At 43.8% G+C, this 24,129-nt stretch overlaps 1 protein-coding gene across 3 annotated transcripts in view; it reads left to right on the top strand.

Annotated features, from left to right (window-relative positions):
* The window catches only part of DHX34 (DExH-box helicase 34), a 387,340-nt gene that overhangs the window by 261,707 nt on the left and 101,504 nt on the right, over positions 1-24,129 (top strand). For all 3 annotated transcript variants that reach the window (XM_069207613.1, XM_069207612.1, XM_069207614.1), the window contains 2 exons: positions 11,071-11,212; positions 12,773-12,904. In XM_069207613.1, the coding sequence (XP_069063714.1) occupies positions 11,071-11,212; positions 12,773-12,903 (273 nt within the window). In that variant the 3' untranslated portion in view covers position 12,904. The remainder of the gene's footprint in view (positions 1-11,070; positions 11,213-12,772; positions 12,905-24,129) is intronic.

Here is a 24,129-nt window from a genome sequence, read left to right as displayed (position 1 = left end):
GATGTGGGACAAGGCTTTTGGCCAATCTGCCTGTGGGATCGGGGTGGGGAGTACTGCGTTCCATCTCCCCCAGGCTTTCCCCGCCTGTGGTTCGGGAGTCTTGTTGAGGGTTTTGTATAGGTTGGATATTATTTTTATTTGGTCATTATATTGTAAAAGCTGGTGGAGCACTGGGGAAATCGCTGGTTCCAATATACCTGCCCCCCATATTTTTCTAATTTCGTGGCATACCGCGTGGTATGTCAGGAACTGACCCAGGATTATCTCCGTGAGGGCCTGGAGAGCCTCGAACGACATTAATTTGCCATCCTCAAAACAGTCTCCTACTGTCTGTATTCCTGCTTCACTCCACACCCTCGCAGCTTGCATTCCGGCTGCTATCCCCGCCAATAAATAGTTTAGTGGTATGTGTGGGGAGTAAGGAGATTTATCCGCTCCTTTTTGCACATATTTAGCCCAACACACGTGCGCAACTGCAAGCAATGGGTTGACCTGTTCCGTTTTGGGGGGCTTAGACGACAGCCAATTTATGAGGGGGGTCCCGTTCCGCCGAGGCTCTAGGCTCATGGGTTCAGCCTGCTCTGGTCTGTGGATCCAATATTGGACCCACTGAAGTTGTGCGGCTGCATAGTATCTTTCAAAATTAGGAGTTCCCAGGCCGCCGTTATCCAGCGGGCGTTGCAGCGTGGTTAGTGCCACCCGTGCTCTGCCACCACCCCAGATGAGCTGCAGTAGAGCTGTGTTTAAATTGCCGAAAAAGCTTTTGGGAATAGTTATCGGCAGGGCCGCAAAATAATATAGCAGCCTAGGTAGGATCAACATATTGGCAATCGTCACCTTACCGGGTGGCGAGAGCGGGAGCTTATTCCAGAATTGCAGGGAGCCTTTTATGGAGGTTAGCGCCCTCCCCAGATTCCCGTCTCTTAGATCTGCTGTGTCATGATATATGTTTATCCCACGATATTTAAATGTTGTCGGGCACCACTTTAAGTGCCCTAGCTTAGGGGCATCCTGATTATTGGGAGCCCTCTTTGCCAGGGGAAACACACAGGACTTCTCCCAATTTACCACAAGGCCTGACAGGCTTCCAAATTCAGCCAATAAGGATATTACAAAGGGAATAACTGTACAGCCGTTTCTGATATATATTAAAGCATGATCTGCGTATAATGAGACCGTGTGGTATAACCCGTTTCTAATTATTCCCCATTCGTGTTCCATGAGGCGTATTCTTGCCGCTAGCGGTTCCATTGCTATGGCAAACAATAGCGTGGATAGGGGGCAGCCCTGCCGTGTCCCCCGGGAGATCAGGAAACTATCAGAAATCACCCCGCCCGTCTTCACCCTCGCACTTGGATTGGAATACAATGTCCGGACCCAACGGATGTAATTAGGGCCTATTCCCATGCGAGCCATCGTAGCCAATAAGAAATCCCACTCCAGCGTATCAAAGGCCTTTTCTATGTCTAGTGAGAGCACCATTTCCTCTTGTGCAACGCGGGGGTGTCCCCCATTATGCTCAGCAGTCTGCGAATGTTTAGGAAGGTGTTACGCTTTGGGATGAAACCGTTTTGATCTGTGTGTATCAATGAGTGCATGTGAGGGGCTAATCTATTAGCTAATATTTTGCCTAATATTTTGCAGTCTGTATTTAGAAGCGATAGTGGTCTATAGGATTTGACATCCGTATGGTCTCGGCCCTGTTTAGGGAGTACCACTATCATAGCTTCCCTTTGGGATATAGGTAGGCTTTCTTTAGTCCACGCCTCTGTGAACACTCCTAGCAAATGGGGTTTCAGGCTGGGTAAATAAGCTTTATAATATTCCGAGGGGAGGCCGTCTGCCCCGGGCGCTTTGTTCCTGGGCAGCTGTGCAAGGGCTAGTTCTATTTCTTCTGTTGTTATGGGGGATTCCATTATATCTCTATCTGTTTATGATAGTTGGGGCAGGAGGGAGTCCGCAAGAAAAGCCTCAAGTTGTGTAGCTGTGCATGAGGTGCGTTTAGTGTATACGTTTGAGTAGTAATTCCTAAACGTCTCGTTTATTTCTACTTGTGTGGTAGCCATCTCTTGCGCACCCGCACGAATGGCACCTATCGGAGCTTGCTGTCTATCTTCACGGAGTAGCCATGCTAGCATTCTGCCTGATCTATCTCCTTCCGTTTGCAACCTAGTTAAGTAGTGGTTATAGTCGTGACAGCGGAGTCTGCTATCTACATCATTATAATTTGAGCGCTTTTCTTTGAGGACAGCGTTGGAGATTTCCCCTAGCGCTACCGCTTTTTCCGCTGTTCTTAGCTCCTTCTCTAGTTTGCTAATCTCTGCCTGTAAGGAGCGTCTCACTCCCCACGTAGTGGATATACATATTCCGCGTGCTACTACTTTATGGGCGTCCCACTCTGTTGCCCGAGTTGTTGCAGACATAGCGTTTATTTCCCAGTATTGGCTTATAGATTTCCCCAATATTTCGGCAAATGCTTGGTCTTGTAAAGCCTCCGTCTGGAATATCCAAGTGGGGACTGTCTGACGTGTCCTACCCCAGTTCAGTGTTACTCTGAGAGGCGCATGGTCCGAGAGCGTCTTTGCTAAGTATTCAGATTCAGTGACCAGTGCCCCTATTTCGCGAGTGCCCCATATTATGTCTATTCTAGTATGGGTGTTGTGTGGTACTGAGTAAAATGAATATTCTTTTTGTTCTGGATGGCCTAGTCGCCATATGTCATGGAGTCCCATAACGTTTGCCCATTCTTGCAGGGGACCTATGGGTTTCCTATTGGTTAGTGAGCTCGGATAGGCACTGGTTCTATCCAATACTGCGGATGGGGTACTATTGAAATCACTGCCCCAGATGGCTAGGGCCATGGGGTGGGACAACAATGTTGGAGTGAGAGTGGTGAGAAAACCCGTGATGCCACTGTTTGGAGCGTATACCCCGACCACCGCCATTTGTCTGCCATCTAGTCTGCCTTCCACAACTACGTATCTCCCTCCCTGATCTGTTTTGTGTGATGTCAAAAGGAATGGAACTCCTGCCGCTATCCAGATCAACACCCCCCTTGTGAAGGCCGAGTATGTCGTGCCTATCAGTTGGCCTTCCCATTCTGTGCGCAGGTCACGTAGGTCCCCCTCTAACATGTGTGTCTCTTGCAAAATAGCAATATCTACTCCTAGTCGTTTGAGTCAAGCGTGCACTCTAGCCCGTTTACTCAGCGCCCCAAGACCCCTGATATTCCATGTTACTATGATATACTGGTTTTTAGTATTATTGCGGGAAGACATCATATGGGATTCTGAGGGTGCATTGCTGTGTTAAGGATCTGGGCTCTAGAGTTGGCCCATCTGGTCACTGCCTTTCTGTAGCTGGTTTTTAAATATAGCGGGTGCAGGTGTTCATTTTGTGCATTAAGTGATTCCGGAGCTTGCGTTTCTACTAGACTTTTAACCCCAACTCCCCTTATTAAACCCCCTATACTACTTTCAACTACTGTGAATCTACAAAACTTTAAAATACGTGAAATAACCCATATCCAGTTGGATTTGCATAGTGGGATTCTCATATCGTACAGATGTGGCTCTTATAAGGGGCTCACATCTTTCCGCAGACTTAGTCCGCTGATATCGTCAGGCGCCCCACCTAGGCATGAGTTTGTTCCCTCTGACCCCGCCTGCCAATCGTATTCCGCCCCCGTATGCCCCCAATCCCTTAGCTTAGTGTTTATGTCAAAGATACATATTATTGGAGGCACACTGTCCCCACACCTCGGCGGTACCACAAAGTCTCTGCAGATTTCCAGGTTTCAAGCATCAACGCTGGCGGCCTCTCTGGGCGTGTGCGTATAGTTTAAAGTTCGTCAGCAGTTCTGGGGGTGACCTTTGGCCCACCTAGTTCTCCTGTTAACGTGGATGCGGAGCTGGCCGTGTCTGAGTCCGATCCCGGCTCTGGGGGTTTCCTAGTAATTGCACTGTGACTTTGCATGTGTAACGGCGTCTCTTTTAGCACTTTTGCTCTTTCTTCTGCTGCTTGCCAGTCATTGGGCTGGCCCCTGGTGCATCTTTTGGATCGCTTCCTTGCAGCAGGAGTTTGCCATTTCTCGTCCCCTTCCTTGTCTTCTCGGGGGTGTGCTAGGCCCTTGGCGTGTAGCCATGTCCAGGCGTCTTTGGGGTTTGTGAATATATGGGTGCGGTCCTCCATTACTACCCTTAGTTTGGCAGGGAAGAGCAAGGCATATTTTATGTTGTGTTCCCGTAGGCGTTGCTTAATTTTGATGAAAGAATTGCATTGGTTCTGCACCTCTTGTGTAAAGTCTGGGTATGCGTTAATGTTCGAGTCTTCATATTTGAATGGTCCTTTACTGCAGAATTGTTGCAATATTGCATCCCGATCTCTGTAGTTCAAGAATCTAGCAATCAATGGCCTGGGGGACTGGCCGGGGGCCGGGGGTCTACCCGGGATTCTGTAAGCCCTTTCAACTGAAAAGAACTTAGATGGAGCCCCATTTAACACCTCCTTGACTAGCCACTGCTCTAGGGAAATTTCTGATTCCGGTTGTCGCATACTTTCTGGAAAGCCCAGAAACCTCACGTTATTGCGACGCGCCCTGCTCTCCGTTTCCTCCGATCTCCTCCAGAGTACCTTCAGCTCCTCATCCATGCGCTGGATCTGCTTTTGGTTTCCTTGCGCTATTGGAGTTAAGTCGGCTATTTCAGCTTCTGTTGTTTTCACTTTTTCAGCTAGGCTTCGGTGGTCCACTCGCAAAAGATTCAAGTCTTGCGCAACTGCGTCAATTCTGCTTTCCAGAGATGACTTAGTGTCCTATATTGCCTGCAATACTTTCTCGAAATGAGCAGAATGCGCAAGAAGTGTACTTTCTAGTGATTGTAGGGATGGGTTGGATTGTTGGTCGGCCGGCGTTAGTCCTTGAGTGGTTCGGTCTCAGTTCTTAGCTGCTTTGGCTCTACCGGCCATTTTGGCTGTTTCGAGATCTCCTCCCAATCTGCAGTGATTTCGCACTTTTAGTCCACTTAGTTCGTTGATTTAAACTTTTACTGAGAGACCTGGGCATGGTGTACACATTCGTTGTTAAGAGCGTGAGATTGGCCAGCGATGCTAAGGGATGTTGTAGCCTTATTCAGGCATGTTGATAACCTGGGGCCTTGTATTCATTGACAAATGCTGCAGCCATTGATTGATTTGGTGGTCCGGCGCTGAGTTCCTGTGGGACTGTCCGCAGGACCCACCGGGGTGTACGGGGAGCGTAGGAGCTGGAGGAGAGCACTCTCTCTCTCATGTGTGATGGCAGGGCTTGGTGCCAGAGGTTTCCCCAAATGGAGGGGGAGCGTATTTGAGGGCCGGGGGAGGCGGCGTCGCATGGGAGAGACCACAAATCAGGGCGAACGACAGGCGCCGCGGATGGGCTCAGTGTAACAAAGAACAATCATGACAGGCGCCCACTGCAGGGGGGTTCAGCGCAGGCCACGCGTCCGCAGAGTGCACCAGCCGTCTGTACTGTGCTGATTAATAGGTCCGAGCTCGTGGGACACGCGGCTCACATCGGTCTTGCGCTCCTGCATTAATGATGAGGTGGGGTGGGGGGGGTGTCCAAGAGTCCAGGAGTTTCCCCACAGCGTTGGTTCAGATTTTTTCACCCCCCCCCCCTCCAGGTGCCCTCCTCACCTCATTCCTCTTGCTCCTATTTGGAATCCCCTGCCTCCTCCTGATCTGCCATAGCGATAAGTCTTCAATCCTGGGCAGGGGTGCCCCTTCTCTGTCCTTCCCTGGCGTATGCACGCGGCTTGTGCCGCGACGGTGTCCAAAATGGCGCTCTGGCCCCTCGGGCCGGCACCAGCCTCGTAAAATTCTCCGTGCGGCCCGTTTGGCTGCGGCGCTTCAGCCCCACCCGGGCGCTAGCAAGCACAGGAGCGGGAGGCGGCCGAGCGAAGCGGGAGGCGGCCGAGCGAAGCGAGAGCGCGACCGAGCGAAGCGAGAGCGCGACCGGGGCTGCTAGAGCAACCCCTCCCGCTCGTCGCCGCGCCCGGCGCGAGCTCACGAGATCCGGCTCCGGTTCGCCCGCTCTCCACTCTCCGAGGGGCGCGCGCTGCACACAGCGGACGCTCCGGTCCTTCCCGGTCGGACCGCCGTCCCGGCCGCTTCAACAAGGCTGCGGAGGGCGCCTTTCAGGATGTTTCATTCAAGCCGGGGACGGAGCGCTCAAGTCAAGCGACCGTCCCGGCCGCCATTTTTGCTCCTCCGACCTATTTGTTTTCTGTGCTTCCGTTGTTTTTAATTTAATGTTTGTCATTACTCCTCCCTACAAGGATTCATAGTTTAATCCAAAAATATCATATAACGACTCTGTTGGTGGCCATCTTGAATACATACACAGCCCCTTGGGAAAGGAAATAACCCAGTTTCTGTATTATTACTATTGTTAGCATTCACAGTTGTCCCTGGATTTAGTTAGCAGGAGCGTTGCCAATGTGCATATTAATTACACTGAGTAAGAAATATAATATTGACTTAGATGTTAGGTATATCAAGAGGCATGGAAACCACAATCTAATAAACATGTTTTTTTATATTTCTATTTTTAAAAATAAATGCAAACTGGTACACAAAGTGTTTTCCCCCTCTAAACTGTAAACAGGGAGACTTTTGTCTATTCAGGTGACAGAGGCTATAGGGTGCCAGTGCCAATAAAATATTTCACATGATTATTTCAAAACTTTCATTGCCTTTTAACTTATTACTCTCCTAATATGATTTAAGCGGAAAATGCATGCTTCCTATACCCGTTGCATATCCTTATCTGAATTCGTGAACTCTTTACCGCCGTATTTTCAAGTGTTCTTTATCATCTTAGGTCACTGTCTTCATATATTGTTAGTAAACATTTCGAGATGTCCAGGCCAGGGTTGTGAAATCTGAAACAAGTGCAATTGGTCCAGGTGGTAGATAGCGCACATTGATAGGTGGAGTTAATGGCGATGGAGGAAACATTTTTTGAGACTGAGTACTGTATATGTAACGAGCTGAGAAAATGGTAGTTAATTGGTAATGGCAGTCGTTATGACTTTTGTATAACGTGAAGGTTTTCTGATACTTCATTAATACACACAACAGTAACCTTTACAGACCAAACTGGTATAGTATTTCAGCAGTGGTGTCAGCTTCATTCATGAGACAGAAGAAGGTAATGAAAAGTCAGCAGCTGTACAGATGCACGACCCAGAACAGGTAGACCACAAACAGCCACATTGCAAGCTCATAACCAGCGATGACACTGTCGCAGTGGCTTCCAAGAAGATTCAGTTAAATAGTCCATACACACGTCATGGTACAAAGCATTGTACCTTTCACTGATCGTGCAGCTTTCGGGAATTCTGTTAGACCCGAAAATCCACTGAGATTGTGGAGTAGCAAACGGAGTTCCTGATGTGATGAAATAAATAAATACAAAAATAAGTCTACACATAAGTTGGTGGTCAGAAGATATATTTTAGCTTTTGAAGATTGACTGATGGCTCGTTTGGGGCCAGGAAAAGCAGTGAATCGGTATGGTTAAAAGTTGCATGTGCAAAAAGAAAAGGGCCATAAAATGTACTGCTACTGGAGCAACACAACAGATGCCTCTACAGTGGTAGTTTTGAATGTTTTCAGAGCCATCACTGTCACCCTGGAAGTCATCAGGCCTGGAGTTCTAAAGAGATACCAAATTTACAAGGTGGTTCCAGAATAGGGGCATTATGTCATACAAATCTATGATTCTGGTCAGAAGTCCCTCGGCATTAACAAGAGAGGGTCAATAAGACAGTCTTAGCTACTTCACTTGACTGCATAGTACAATCTTAAGCAAATCACTTCTTCTCACCGTGCCTCACTTCCCTTGTGTGTCAGAACGGTAAGCACTTCCAACTACCATTTAGCCCTCCATCAGGAAATGATAAGTTACATTTTACAGACTGATTACCTCTCCAACGTCTTGTTAGTGAGGATTTTAGGTTTAATGCTAATTGTTTTACCACTGAATCTCCACTAATGAAGCTTTCAAATGTTGGCATGGCTTGCAAATAAAATACAAGCTGAAATGGCAATCAAGGTTGTCTTTAAACAATTAAGCATTCGAGACCTCTGTATACTGTAGTATATACTTCTGTATTTATTTGTGGGTTACAGCCCGCCCACGGGCTTCCCATTTGCTGGCTCCATTGCCACTCATATTCTTTATCCTCATTTGTCCATGGCAATCATTTGTCATGCCCCTTCCTGTGTTTATCCATCCCTTTGAGCAGGGACCAAGTACAATATAAATACACTGGTCATCATTTTGACATCTGTTTAGGAACTCTTTTTTTATTTTTTGAAAAGCAATTCACAGGATTTGTTGTGTTTTCGCCCCTTCCCTTTGTTTTTGTAAACAGACCTGTCTCTAAATGTTATGTCCTCATATTTGCTGTGCAGTCAAAGACTGATGCCAAATGTCGGACACTGTTTGCCAGTGCGTTTTTATTTTCTTTCTCTGACTTCAAAGAGAGGATTTCCCAGTTTGGCTTTTATGTCCCCCAACCCCACTCCCCTCGCTGCTTGAGCTGTGCTGTGTTGGTTGTTTTGTGTCCTTTGTCTCTGTCTAAATACTTAGCCATGCCCCCGCAGATCTCCTCTCTCACTGCTCTCCCTTCTGAGCTAGAGCGTCTACAGCTTTTGTGCTTTCACTTCCATAAGCTTCTGAGAGAGAGAAATAAATATTATTTTTAAAAAATAAACTCTAAAACCGCTGGCGATAAGAGTGGAGGTGCAAGAAAGGGTGAATACTATATACGTCAATTACTCTGTGTGTTGATGTGAAACAATGCTCCACCCCTCTCGGTGGACAGCATGGCTGTATTTTTATGTGTCCAGGATGTGAATAGTGAAGGCCCCCATCCGGCGCATTGACCCTTTTCGCTGCGGTGGTGGATGTGTCTCTGTCTGGTTCGGTATACACCCTTCCTTCTGCTGAGGGACTGGTTGGAATACTAGGGATCACAGTTGCCATGCCCCGTGCCCACCCTTCTAAGCTCTGTGGTTCCTTCTTTTTCCAGCCTCTTGCTATATCTCTTTTGTGCAATGCTTAGGCCAGAGCAAGCAAGTGCCAGTTTACACCAGTTTGCATCTAAGTCAAAGGAAATTTGCAGAAGTGCCAACTTGAGACTGTCATCTGTTTTCCAATTTGTTACTTCTTCAAGGGCACTGCACTCATTCCTTCACAATGGTCCAATTCAGCCACACTGCAGGATAGTATGAAAGAAGTCCCCCACTTGCTCCCTGCATGCAGGACGATTCAGGGTGTAGCCCTCCTAAATTACCATAATCTATGTTTTTGGGGTTTAAAAGTTGAATGATGCAGAATTAGGTGGTAGTAATGAAATCTTAATGGGTTTGCAAGTTTAGTTCCACGTTTTCTCTTGCCTTTTAAAACTATCACATCAGTGTAACTTAGTGCTTTTAAATAACCATTTTCAAAAGCCTACTCACGATACGTTTGGAGATTGCAGAATATTTGCACTATTTGGTATTAATCAGGGACGTTGCCAGGAGATATATGCTGCCGTGGATGAAAAGTAGTTCCCCTCATAACTGCTTTTAAAACAGTCAGGCTAGGATTTAAACATGGGATCACTAGAGTTGAAATCTTTGATCTTTAAACCCCTTTGTTTTCACTCGATTCACATTTACTCTCACCGTAAGCCATTGACCTCAACATCCGTATCTTGTCCAATCTTCTTTAGAGGAATGCGTTAGGATTGGTTATCAAAAAGTAAGTAAGTGGAAATGCATTCAAAAAGTAAGCAAAGCTTAACCCTATAAAGTCATTCAGTGATCAATAAGGCAATTTGGTTATAAGTGAAAGTGCAATAATAAGTAGCAGTAGCACAACACATGGTCGCCATTTTGAGCATGGATGAGTAGTCATTCTAGGAACCAACAGTCAAACATATGTCACTGACATACCACATATTTCCACTACACAGCTTCACACTACACCACACAATTCCATGACACAATTCCATAGCAAACAATTCCAATCCAACACGTCTCCCTTGCACTTCCACCTGTCCTGTCACCTCTACCCTCACACTCACTGCCCCCTTATCTCTCCCTCACACTGCCACTACCCCTTCTCATCCTACAGTCCCAGTGCCCCCTTTCATCCCTCCCTGACGTTTCGTACCTCCTCTCTCTACTGCCTGCTCACATATATTAAGCATGGTTTCTTTCCTGTGCCTTTTCAAGGTTTCTGTCCCTCAAACCCATGTTCTACTCTTCTTCTTAGGTGTCTTCTGCGTACATAGGTTTTCCCTTGTTACGTATCTGTGGCCTGCTCTACCATTCTTTCTCTCTTTTTCACACACTCTTTCTGCTCCTCTGTCTCAAGTCCATTCACCACATCCTGCACAAACTACCTATTATGTGCAGCTCTCACCCCTATCTATGATGCCATGTAATTCCACTACTCAAATACACTCCACACCACACAGTTCCACCCCATTCAGTTCCACAGCTAACAATTCCAGTACAACACACATATTTCCACTCCACACCACATACAGTCAAAAAACACATAGGTAAAAGACACTGTCATTTACAACGCCAATAACTATAACTCTCCCATATGCGAGACCTATTGCATTGCAAATGCTTGTTTGGTATGTTATAGTATAGTGTATACTACATTAGTAATAGCACTTCTGGATTTCGTGCTTGCCTGAATACATTCTGGAGTTCAGTTTTATGACTGGCTGACTTCTCTGTTTCGGAACTGAGCAAAAAATAATTAAGTATATATTAGAAAGGGTTAGAAAGAGTGCATTTTCTTTTAAAGAAACCCCGGGTAATTTATTTTCTCACTTACTTGTGACTCAATATTTTCCAGCAGTTTTATAAATTTTTAAATATCAATTATTTAATTGTATTATTTTGTGAACTGGATATACTCTGCTTTATAATAGGTAGATGTCAGTTCTCTTGCACGCCATTATTCTGTTTTGCGAATACTGAAAAATGTAATTTGTCTTTTGTTTCTCTTATACCCAGAGCGAGACAGATCTGTATAGTGAATGTTTGCGCACCTTCTGGACCTGTCCTAGATGTGCGCTTTACCTGCCTTTTACTCCCATGGAGCGCATAAGCCACGAGAACACCTGCAGGCAGTCGCAGGAAGCTGAACAGGATCAGAGTAAGAAGAGTTTAAGTATCTTGGTGTGTGCTCGCTAGGCTCATTTTGCTATGCAGTTTTCACAACTTGTCTGGAGAAGAGCTCCTTCGTATGCAATAAATTTAGGGTTGTACATTTGCTTTTCCCAGCTCTTTCTGAAGACCAAATTTACGATTATGACATTTCAAGGAATAACGAAGATCTCATAAGTAATTGAGGTTTATTGGCAATATTAAATCCTAAGCCACGGTTATGTTTCTTCTCTCTCACACTTTCTACCCTTTCTCTCTCCTCCGTCTTCCTCTTCAGAAATGTGTTTGCGCGCCTGTGTGAGTACATATGTATGTTTCCATACACCCTTGCGCACACGTACACCTTAAGAGAAGTAGCTTCTCTGTAGTTATAGCTGGGATGATATTCATAGGCCGCGATAATTGTATTTTTTATTTCAAGCAATGACCCGGTGGAGATTTTGTGCTAAGTTTGGTGGAGACTTGAGACCCAGTTTAAATGTTGGAGGACAAGGTGTTTGTTTCAAAACTCCTGCTGTATTACAAGTGAATTATAGTCAGTGGCACTCTAGATTCTTCAGACGGAACATCCACCATGTATGCCAAACTCGAAATAAGGCCCTTGATGGTTCTAACTTTCGTTGTTTGTTCCAAATTTGGCAAACTTCGTTGTTTGTTCCAAATTTGGCAGGTTGGTAAAGCCGTTCAAAATAGTTATTAAGTGCAGTCTCTTTATAAAGTATATTTACAAAATCCCCTTGCAAATTTTAACTCTCTGCTACAAAAAACTGCTGGCCAGATTTACATCCGATTTTAGCAATTAAAAAAATAACTCTGTCTTGAAGTGGATAATCTTTTTGTATATCTGCATCACTAGGTTCATGAACCAGGTCGCAAGATTGGGGTTGCAAATAAAATGCTAAATGTATTTGCTGGCGACGTCTGACTTACAGATTCACAATTTATGTCTGAAGGCCACACCTTCTCCCAGTGCCCACGAACTGGGAAGTGTAGGCAGGTACTTTGGGTGTAGGTGTGAAGTACTGTGGCAGTAATAAGACACAGGGTGTGGTCAAATGCTTCACCCTCCTTCCTGGCCCTAGCAAGCACTTAAGACAGAGGGTTGAGTGCTCTGCATGACCCAAGGCCCGCACGGTGTTCTCTTTGCACAGTTGATGACCATATGCTTTAAGCACTGGTGTCACGTGGACTAGGTTCAGGATCTGTCTGGCGGTGGCACTCTGCGATACAGGTGGGGAGAGTGAGCGCAGGACATGAGTTTAATGTTGTTATGATTTTGGCACACTTGATGTTATTTGATACCACCCAGAGTTGTAATGGGTTTTTTCCCTGCTGATTCCGGTAGTCTCTTGATCAGACATTCTGAAACGTTTATTACTGCTGGATAGCTAAATGCATAACCCTATTTTATAAATGTTCCAGACCAGATCTTCTGTACACAAGAGTGGATATTCTAAGGCTGTCTAGAGATTAGCGATGCAATAGAGCTACTGAAGCGGTTAAGTAACCTATTTCAGTCTGATTGCTTCATGTTCTCTTATTCTTCTAGTGACATCCGAAGAGCCATCTGGGAGCTCCTCCAAAACGTCACTTCAAAGACATTACCACTGTGAAGAATGTGGGAAAGATTTCATGTTCACCTCTACTGAAATCCTGAAACACCGGAAGCAGCATTTGTGACGTAGGTTGATCTCTTTGGTTTTATTCTTTATCTCAATAATGTGCCTGATTTCAGAGATTCAAATGATAGCCTGACAAAGCCTTCCCTGCAGTGTTTCCTCATAATCAGGCGGTGACCAGAAAGACACGAGAGTTGAATGTTTGGTGGCAGTGCGATGTACTTAGATGCAATTTCAACTACACTAATAACGTGAAAGAACCAAATATTTCAGTACTGATAAACATCTGTCAGCAAGCAGTTCCACATCAACACATTCAACTCACTATATGGTTTGCAGTCATGTCACTTCTCTCACAATTCCGGTCCCTTACAGTAGTTCACTCTCAAGAACAGGAGGTGGTGCACGTGATGGATAGTGCTTTAAGTAAGGCACAGGAGTGCAAAGCTCTGCCATGAAATGGTGCTGGATTTGGGAATTAGAAGTGCAGCTGAGGCAGAATTGCATGAGTTTTGCGGCCGAGGAAAGCTGTTTTGCCATGATGGTGCTTTCTGATATTTCTAGCCCCTGCCGCGTACATCACCTGCTCCTGGGACATTAACTTCCTTCGTAGCCAGGTGAGCAAATTCGGGCACTTTTCGGGCGTCATTTTTGTTTTTTAAGTATACTTTTATTTGCATTTTGTACATAACAATACTGTGCCACAAGAGATAAAACAATTACAGCTAAGTAGTCAGATTCAGAGTTCATTATTTGAATACGGGCACTATACTGCATTATCAGCGTACATATTATTAAGTGTAGTGCCCCTTTTCAAAGATTATTAATCATTGGATCCTTAAGAGCCAAGGAATTGTTCCGCTGTTAGCTAAGTATATTCTCAAATGAAAAAGAAAAGGGTAACTAAAGGAACATACTTAACTTACCCCCTGCTAGAAACTCACCACGAAACTGACAGTAATTCATTTTCTTGTGGAGTAGGCTGTTTCAGGTAATAGAGTCCAATTTAACATGATTCTAGTAGTAATGCCTGCCTGCGGCAAAATGGATGTATGAATGCGTACAGGGAACATAACAAACTGTGCTTCTACTATAAATTGACCCTTATGGGCCCTAGTTTTGTAATGAGCATACTCCCTACACGTTAGTTGATTGGGCAGGGAGTCCTCGCTGGCATTATGTCTCAGAGTGCCTCATGGTCATAGTTTCTTTTCCCTGCTCCAGACTGCCATTTCCCTCCTGGAGGTCCACCATAGGAAGATCTAATGAGATTGCTCTCCCTACATTAAGGAGGACAGTGCATTCGTCACTTGATAGCCTAGTGGTTGAAGGGCTACTACAGCAGGGACTCACACTGGCAGTGCTAGCTGAGACTCCGCTGGTGTAAACCTGTCGTTTCCCCCATCTAAATGAGGCAGAGGAACTGCAAGTTTGGCAGTTTTTGGTAGGCTCCCACTCTCCTAAACTTTGAATGACGTACTCATACTCATATATAATGATGACCAGTAGTTGCTTTCAGGAAAGTAGACTTAAAGCCCTCCATCAGGCTTTCACCAGAAGGACAGTGTAAGCCAAGGCCGATCTACTGTAGAAACGAATGGCTACCAGTGGTCCTTGAATTTGTTTTTTTCCATGTGTTTTGATCAGTGAGTGGTTAAACGCAAACTCATTGCCAACTAATTTCAAACTAGAATATAGCGGTTTTACATTATTCTGTAGATCTGTATTCATTCTTGAAACATGTCAAAACTCTTCTCGTTTATAAAATGTTTTGGGTAACACACTTCTGAAACTTAAGTAGAAATGCATCTGTCCCGTTTCTCATATTTTTGAGGTTTCAGTGTCCATGTTACCTTCGATATACCCAGTAACCTTCGTGCTAAAATTCACTGAACAATCAATACCATTTCAGTGATAGTGTGCTTCTCCCCAGCAAGTTTTCGAAAATATAGACCACATGCTGTATGTAAATGTGTTATTCAACCTAAGCATTGAGATACCAATGCATTTAGGGGAGATAAACATGTCAAATGCTCTGAAAACAAAGTGTGAGATTTATTCCAGGTGCTGTTCCATAGGTAACTGACCTCATTGGCCCCTCCATACTCATCGGATATTCAGCAATGCCAGTTACACATGTTGTTTTCCCAAAGGCATGAAGGTGATGGTTATCAGCAATGTAGTTTTGTTCATGCCCTTATGGGGGCGGCGAGTGTTAATGAACAGCATTAATTTGCACTGGTAGCAGAGGTGTCAGCTTGCTTTTTAGCTCCACAAATAATCTTTGCATACCTTGCTACTTTGGTGCAAGCATGCGTGTATTACTGGTAGAATACATGAAGCACACTCGAGCTAATTTAAAAGCCCTTTAGATAACAGTGAGTGCGGTTTCAGCGTTACAACGCACACTTGATCACTCATCAAAAGTACGTTGCAAATTGTGTGGTGTGGAAATAATGGTTGGTAATCAGTTTAGTGGGCATTGTTTGTGCTACAGACTATCAATACTAACGATGATATTACCGGTTTTCCAACAGCAACAAAATTACGGTGAAATATGTATGTTGCTAAAGCCGGTTACCAGTACTTTACTCAGTTAAATAAAAAAGTACTATGCATTTTCATTAGTTTATTTCGGCCTGCAATAATGTAAAACTCTCAAAGAGGGGAAGGAAAGGAACAGAGGACAGATGGATTTTTCTGTCACTGATGTTTTCCAGATTTTGTCCTTCTTCAGGACCTAAATGTGCTCTTCCAAGGGGTTTCACTTTTTTAAAATTAAGTCTTTCTGCTGTTTGAGAAAATATGTAGGCCCACGCTTGCGTCAGTACCCTCTTAGATGCGTCATGACGACATCATGTACTCAGCTTGTGCATTTATTATGCAGCATGTTACTTAATGCTGTGTAAATGTAAATCAAATACTCCAAAGTGATCACATTTCATTGAAACATCTAAACACTCTATTTTGACTTATGATGCAAATGCAGTGCACAATGAGCCTTTCAGAATATTTTAATTCAATTTCACATGGAAGAATAGATCTATTGTTTCCAGGGAGTCCTCTCTAATCTCTTGAAGGGAGCCGAGTAGTTGGAGCCATTGCTCACAGTGTGACCTTAAAACAAAACAGCACTCCTCGACCTGCTTATTAAATATAATGAAACAACGTTTAGCTGTTACTTTAGGGAAACAGCTTTATTACAATTTCCTTGACTTTTTTGCCTTCATTTTTTTTAAACGTTATGTTATCCCATCATGTCATCACAAAGGACAGGACAGGTATCAGTTCTCAGAATACATTAGTATTTGCAGTCAAGCGAATGTCTTGCAAATTGTTAAATATGTTCGAAGTTCATAGTGACACCCCAGAATGTTTACACTGTAAAGTCTGCTGAGTCCAGGTATTAGGACGGAAACGTCCCTCTCTTGGTGGTGTAGGTGCACCTCTGCCCGAGTGTCCCAACTGGAACAGTGTCTGGATCCCTGATGCTCATTTTGTTGCCATGGGCAAACACGGACAATGCATGTGTGTACCATGACAAAGGTCTGTCTTAAGGATTGCTGTCTTTTTGGACCAGGAATGGTGGCCAAAGAGCCACCCTCAAATTGGTGAAAGACCTTTGCCATGATTTAAGCAGCACACCATATCGTGATCAGTAGAAGTGAACATGTCCCTTTTTTTTTTTTTTACCTGTCACTGGAATGAGGCATACAGGCTAACTCATTTAACGTTCTGCTGCTGTGTGCTTCACTCACTTTTGGCCCTCATCAGTTTGGTGTGAGTGTTGCGCAGTGCTTGTCTGTTATACATGTGCTGAGTGTATGTGTGCCCACGAATAGTATAGTACATAAATGGTGCAGTGCTGTGCATGTATGTAATATGCATGTAATACGTGAATATGTGCCTGTGAATAGTACTAAACATGAAGGATATAGTGCTGTGCAGCGTGTTTGTGTACTATATGCATATGCTGGGTGTATGTGTGTATGTGAATTGTACAATACATGGAAGAATCTGGGCTTCATTTTGGGAGACCCAGGGTCAACTGGAGGAGCACTAGGAGGATTGCTGCATTCCTGTAAGTTGGGTGGGACACACTGCAGGAAGCAAGAGCCAGGCTCTAAAGTAAACATCAAAGTATATTTTGTGATTCAGGGAGAGGTAACCGGGAGGGGTCTTGGGCACATCTCAGAAAGGAGGTGGGACTGAAAAGAAAATCAAAGAATAGGACTGAAGCCTTGTGATACCCTTCTGATACACGTCACTGTGGCTCACACTCAGAAGTGAACATTTAGTCACTCTCATGGGCTGTGTTGTGGGGCTGCCAGATTGAGAGTTGTTCCTGCTGTGACAGACTGCTTTCTGGAGGAAGGGAAGGCGAGAAGAAAGGGCACTTCAAAGGCAGCAGACCCCCAACATAAATTTCAAAGACCCAGCAGCAGTGTGCAATTTAATAAAATGTATTTTTGTCCATGGGGCAGGTTGCTTCTTAAATCTACAAGTCCTGTTAAAAAGAAAATGCTTGTCCCTTTGGTGCCATATAGTACGTAGACAAATTATGGCAGCATTCTCATTATCTAAGAGCTCTGATAATAGCCTCTCTGATTATGTCAGGGCTGCTACTATAGTAGGGATTGAATACTTGCAATTTCAATCCCTACTGTAGCAATTTCCTTATTTTGCCACCTTTCTGCAGATCTACATACTAGGGCTGGAGGAAGCAGTAAGCAATATTTCCAAGGCTGGAATGCCTTTGAGTCTGCCAACCTACTAACTTGCGTATTTTAAGGATTTTCACCAGCTCTTCTCTAATATTTTCCCATAAGGAGAAAGGTTGGAAATTTACTCCTTACAGTGGCAGAAGTAGAAGTTCTTCTAGGGTGGATAAAAAAAGTAGTTGGAGGGAAAGTGAACTTGTAAACGCTCAATAGATTTTCACATGAGCAAATCTACACATGCATATATGCTCATGTTAAAATACAGTTCACAAATATTTTCCAGGAGTACGATTTCCTGGTCTATTTCTGTAAGTTCTTGTGAATTCACGAAAGCCACTAATTCATAGACATATACCATGGGTGCACTTTTGTGACTTTCTTTAAGAATTGGGTCCCTAATTAGATCTGGCTTTAACAACGAAGATATTTTTGTTTTATTAAACTTCCATTTCTCTCTCTATCAGCTGGCTTTACTGTGAGTGATCGCATTCTGCTCTTCCACAAGGAGCAGATTGACACAAAGTAGTTTTGTTAACTGCCAGAACTACTGTGCCAATCAGTGGCGTAACAAAATGGCCCCCCTCTGCAAAGAACAATGGGGGGGGCACCCCCCTCCAGACTCAGGGCAGGTGCTGTGCTGAGGGGGCCCCTGGAGGGCTGTGCGGCCTTTGTTACGCCACTCGTGACAATGTGTGCTTTTTACCAGTGTTTGTTACAATGGTGAGGGCCTGGCAGCTCCCACAACAATAAAGAGTTACAGGAGCCATGTCAAAACGAGACACGCATTGGTGAAACCAAAAGACGAACACATTTTTTTTTGATCGGTTGGCTTTGCCAGTGCTTGTTTATTTTCATGCTTCCCAAAATCTTGCTGAAAATGGTTAAACTGATTTTCCATTAAGAATATTTTTTGGAAATCTAGCATTTTACTAAATGACGCTTCAAAGAAATAGCACCTAAAATTTCATAGTATGGAAAATATTTTTTTGCTAATTGAATTTTTTCTGAACATTTTATTTTGAAAGCAAAGAGTCATCACTCTTGCTTAAGAACTTCATTTGCATCTAATCAGCGAGCAGTCTTGGAACAATATACTTAACCTCATATTGTTAAACTTTTCAAACGTGTACACTTTTTTTTTTTTTTTTTACTGGAACCACTGTCAGTAGTGCAGCGTGACCTTAAATCCTTTATTTATAGCTTACTGTAATAATGAAAGTTTTTCATTAATGAACCATAAATACAAGTTCGAACAACATTAACATATGGACACATATTACCTCAACTACAGAGAGTTCTCTTTTCTCTAAGCATACTTGATACTTGGAAATGTACTACGAGAATGGGAGCTCAAGGCTGCCCAAACTGTCAGGTCTCAAGCAGCCACTTGGGCTGTGCAAGGAGGAGAAGCTCTGCAAGAATTCTGCCTGTGACTAGGACTAAGGGCCAATGCCTGCCAGTCTCCAAGCTTGGTGAGGGGATATCTCCCAGGCACTTCAAGCCCTCCTGTCGCTGGAGCATCAGTGCCTGTTTGGTTGCCAAGTCTAATGTGAATTGAGGAAGAAGAGAGCGCTGGAGGGAGTGAGGTCCTGTGGGGGTTCGTGTTGATTGGATCTCTGTAGTGAGGTGTGGAAGGCGGCTGCAGCAGCACTCAGGTCATTGCCCCTGAGCAAGGAAAAGTCAGTGACCCCCCCCCTTATGCCAGAAGAGGGCTGCCCTGAATTGAGCCATGACCCCATATGCTAGGTGGGCTGCCACAAAGAGTGCTTCTGGAAAAATAGGGCCCTGTTCCATGTACAGAGGTAAATGGTGACTCAATATACGGGTGGGGTGGGGTGGGGGTGGCAGTGGGGTAGGGGGTTAATGGGGAAGGGGGGCGGTGGCACTAGGGAAAATGTGTAGTCTGGTCCAGACTGTCATGATGAGGAGGCAGCCGTATTGGTCCGAGTTAACCTGAACGTCGTCTACTGTGAATGGGGAATTACCACTAGTGAAAGTAGAGTGGGACTCAGTTACCCGCCTATAAAACATTAGAGCCCTGACCTCAGGGCACTGTGTGTATTGTTTTTGAATGTCATATTTTATTTTGTGTTAATATAGAAATACTCCTTTTTATATAAAAAAATGACAGTCATTTATTGCTGCTACTTTGAGTTGTGAGCCTGTGCTCACCCCCGTGTCTTCCTTCTCTCCGAGATGCCTTGGACTACTCGACCCACACTACCACTGAGAGTCAAGTGCTGAAGGGGTACTTAGCCCAGTTGCTCAGGATCCATAGGAGGTCAGGCATTGGGACATCATGAGTATAAGACCTCAACCCCTATGGATGGGTCCAGTAGATAGTGCTGGCCCTGTAGCTCTCTGAGCTGTGTTCTAACACTAGCTAAAGTGGGAGAAAAGTTAATGGTTAAAGTCAACAGGTAGAGCATATGCTTGCTTTACTGGACTGCACATAAGAGCATTACTTAGATACACCTCGTAACTGAGAAGATCAGAAACCCTTCCCACTATGATTCTAGTGTGTGATCCAAGTCATTCTAATGGAAGTAAAAGACAGTGAGGCTAGAAAGCTGAAGAGCAAAGGAAATCTTAGCATAGTGCCTACTTATTCGAGGTGTTCTTGTGTGCACTGCAGCTTGCTTTCAGTCATCCACACTAAGCATAAGTAATTAACTTCTATCTTCATCCTGCTCAACACATAGTCTGCAGTTACAGTACTCAGATGGGAATTAATTGAACCAACAATTTAGTTAATCTAGTCACATGTTTATATTGGCGATGAGAGAACATCCATGTACACAGGTTGACAACCTTCAGACAGTTATGGTAAGCCAGACAGAAAATGTGTTTGCTCCAAATCAAATGCACATCTCATGTCCTTGTTTCCCTCAAATACACTAGGGGGCATTGGAGGAAGAACAGTATTATACAACAGGGAGGCAAGTTTGCAAAACACTCTGTCGCACAATCATTGTACCAAAACAAACATATCAGGATACTTTTACAAAAGCATTTTAGCATATCATCTGCCATGTCAGAGTAGTGGCCTTATTTGCCAGACATTATCCCAGTGTTCCCAACCTTTTTAGACCCGTGGCCCACATTATAAAACGGCAAACGTTAGCTACCCACCTAGCTTAAATGGACAAGAGGCTTTTTTTTTTTTTTTTTTTTATGTACATAAAACATTATGTGGCAGTGGATTGTCATTCACAGGCAGCACGTTTTCTATTGATATGTCCACTAACATACAGTTTCACTGATAAAACCATATTGCACACAAATGGTAATATGTGGAAATCTGGTTTCAGTGAATATTCATCATTTGTGTATCAGCAAATAAAGTGTCCTGATTTGTTTTGATCCTATTAAAATCTTTGCTTCTGTCACAATTCAGAATTACATAAAATGTGTTTTATTTTCTTAACCGCTGAATGTGTGCAGTTCTTTTACATGTATTTATATTTTGTTGTGTGTTACAAACAATGAAATCCTACAGTCTTTACTTTCACACTCTCTGTACCTCAGCAAGATTTTCACATAACTTTGCTTTACTTTACTTTCTCTGACTGCAAAGCGAGAGGAATTTGTAAACACAAAATCTCATGTTAAAAAACACAAACATCAACTTTGTCAGAAGACATTGCCTGACATTTGACCTCTGTCTTTAAAGGACAGCAAATGTGACAAGATAAAGAATTTGGAGGCATATGTATTTATCACTCAGACTTTCACGACCCACCAAAAATCGGCTTGTGGCCCACAGATTGGGAAACACTGATTTATCCTATTTAGGAACTGTGGCTGAACATAAAAGTACAAATGGGGAGATATCCCAACAGATCAGGAGTGACTTGTTACCCCAGTCAGAGTTTATTAGAGCATATTTTGCCTTTTCTGCAAAAATTATTGTTTACTCTTTTTTATCTTGTTGTTCCAGAGGGGTAAAATTGTATCCAGATTTCCACAAGAACTGTAATTTTGGACTTGCAGGTTCCCTTAGTCATTAATTAGAGGCAGAGACGGCCCTCCTTAGTTTAGATGTTGTGAGGGCTGTCAGATTCTCCCTGAGCGTGCAATTTTATTTGTTCAAGTGTTGTCTTTCATGCCTACAGTGACCAAAGCCCAGGACAGAATGCCTACTTTGGGTCGTCAGATGCATTCTGTGATGTCTTGCAATTTCCTCTCAAGTTGAGCATGCTTCTGTAGTGTGACTTCGGTAGGCTTCCATTGGCATGTTTCCCTGAATGTTATTTGTATTTGAGCCCATTTTTGTTCTTTAAACATTATGTATAGATTGTCATCTGAAAACTAATGCCTAAGTTGCCAAGCGGTAGAGAACTTGGAGCTGAAAACTAGGATTTTTTGCTATCTGGCCATATCTCCATGTTTTTGCAGCATGAATCTTTTCTTTTACAAGGCAAAAAAAGAATAAACATAACACAGGTGCCAGCTTTTGTTTCTGTTTTCGCACCTCAACTGCCACAAGTTATATGGCTACAAGCTAAAACCTTTTTACATGAAGGTAAAGTGCAGCTGTGATAGATGAATTGTAGAGGTACATCCAATAGCTAGTGCAGCATTAATCAGGCTCATGTGCTGGCTGTAAAACACTTTGGGCCCAGAGTGCATCAAATCTTAGAAATACCTTTCTATCGAGAGGACGTGTTCGTTAGGCAAACGGTTGAAGCCCTATAGGGGATCAAATCAGGCACAGACACTACCAGGTTCCTTTGAACTCTTTACATTAGAAGACAACTTATTTTTTTAGAGGAGTTGGAGGCAGGCTTTTTCCTTGTACAAAAGTGTTAATCAACCCCAGTTACCAGCAACACAACCACCCCATTTTGTCAATCCTACTACTCACCTCAATATACCTCCTCGTATACTTCAAGCAGCAACCCGGCACGAGAGGTGTTAGACCATCTAGCAGCAGGATCTGTCAAGAGGACCTTGACAAGCTTCAGGCCACAGTTACTTCATCTCGCACCTCCACCCCGAGACCCATTAGGGAGAAGGATTTCAGCTTTATATTTTTGGTGACCTAACATTACTACAAACAAGTGGCTACTGCATGTAGTTCACTATGGATATACTGATTGTTCCATCTGCAAGGATTATGCACCCACATCTGCGTTTATTACAAGCGGAAATTCTTTCCATGCTTGCCAAGAGGTTCTGGAGTCCATACCAAAATCCAAGCTTCTAGTTCAGTTTTTCTGGAACAAAAAAATCGGGAGAGGGGCATCCCATTTTGGATTTAAGACAGCGCTACAAATACTTGCAATAACAGTCATTTAGAATGATTACTTTTCATTAGCTGTTGCAGCTGCTTCAGCATGTGGAATACATGACTTTGTTTGATTTACAGGAAGTATATTTCCACATCGCCATATCACCTAAGCAACGCAAATACCGGCAGTTTGTAGTACTTGACAGCCACTATGAGTCACGAATGCTGTCTTTTGGTCTTAAGTCAGCCCCAAGAACATTTGCAAATTGCTTTGCTCCTTTGGTGGCATTCTTACGCACACTTATTCTTCCCCTACCTAGAAAATGACTCATTGCCAAGTCGTCTACTGAGGCCTGTCAGAGCCTGTTACATTCTCAGGTCCTTCTCTCAGGGAATCAAAATCTCTGTTAGAGCTCCCCAATCACATCCAGTTTTTGTAGCCATGCTGGATAGAGTGCTGAGAAAGAATTCGGATTTTGCTCACATTGGGAAACCACATTCAAAGGCTGCAGCAGGTCACTCCTGGACATGATGTAGTGACACATTTTCCTGATCCCGCACTAGAGATTGAAGATGCATTCTTTGTTATTGATATTGGATGCACACCTTTATTTAGCTCTCTCCGAGAATGAAACCGACAATATCATGGAGGAAAATAAAGACCAATTCAGAGGCATGCTTCCAGCCTCATCCAGTTTGGGGAGACAGACAATACAGCAACAATATTTTATGTAAAACAAAGTAGTAAGCCACAAAGTCACAAGCATTCGCAGATGAGAGACAACATCTGTGGAACTGGAAAATAAATAATAGTGTTTTACTACTTACAAAATATCTCCTGGAAATCAAAAGTACTTGGGCAGCCTAAGCAGAAGAGATGGCTGTAAGTCACAAAGTTCACCAAGACCTGGCAAATAAGGTATTCTGGAAATGGGGTCAACCAGAACCGAATCTCTTTACAAGAAAATAAAACACCAATATTGTTACTTTGCAAGCAGGCACTGTTTCCTCGGACTGAAGGTGATGTGTTTTCAATCGCATGGTCCAAGACATTTGCATGTGCTTTTTCACCACTTCCACATATCCCCCACAAAAGATCTGCAAGTCCAAGAGGGAGAAATCCAGGCTTTCCTATAGCTCTGGCATAGCCTCATCAGCATTGGTTCACTAATCTTCTGCTCTTGTCACAAGCCACACACCTTCTACCAGGCAAATGCCAAGCTATTCTTTCCAGACAAGGGGACACAATTATCACCATAATCTGGAATCCCACAATTTATCTGCATGCTTCCTAAACTCTTGGAGTTCTTCTTCGTTTAGATTTCATTCCAGA

This window comes from Pleurodeles waltl, chromosome 9 (assembly GCF_031143425.1).
Source record: "Pleurodeles waltl isolate 20211129_DDA chromosome 9, aPleWal1.hap1.20221129, whole genome shotgun sequence".
Taxonomy (NCBI): Eukaryota; Metazoa; Chordata; class Amphibia; order Caudata; family Salamandridae; genus Pleurodeles; species Pleurodeles waltl.
This window is presented reverse-complemented; position numbering and strand designations above follow the sequence as displayed.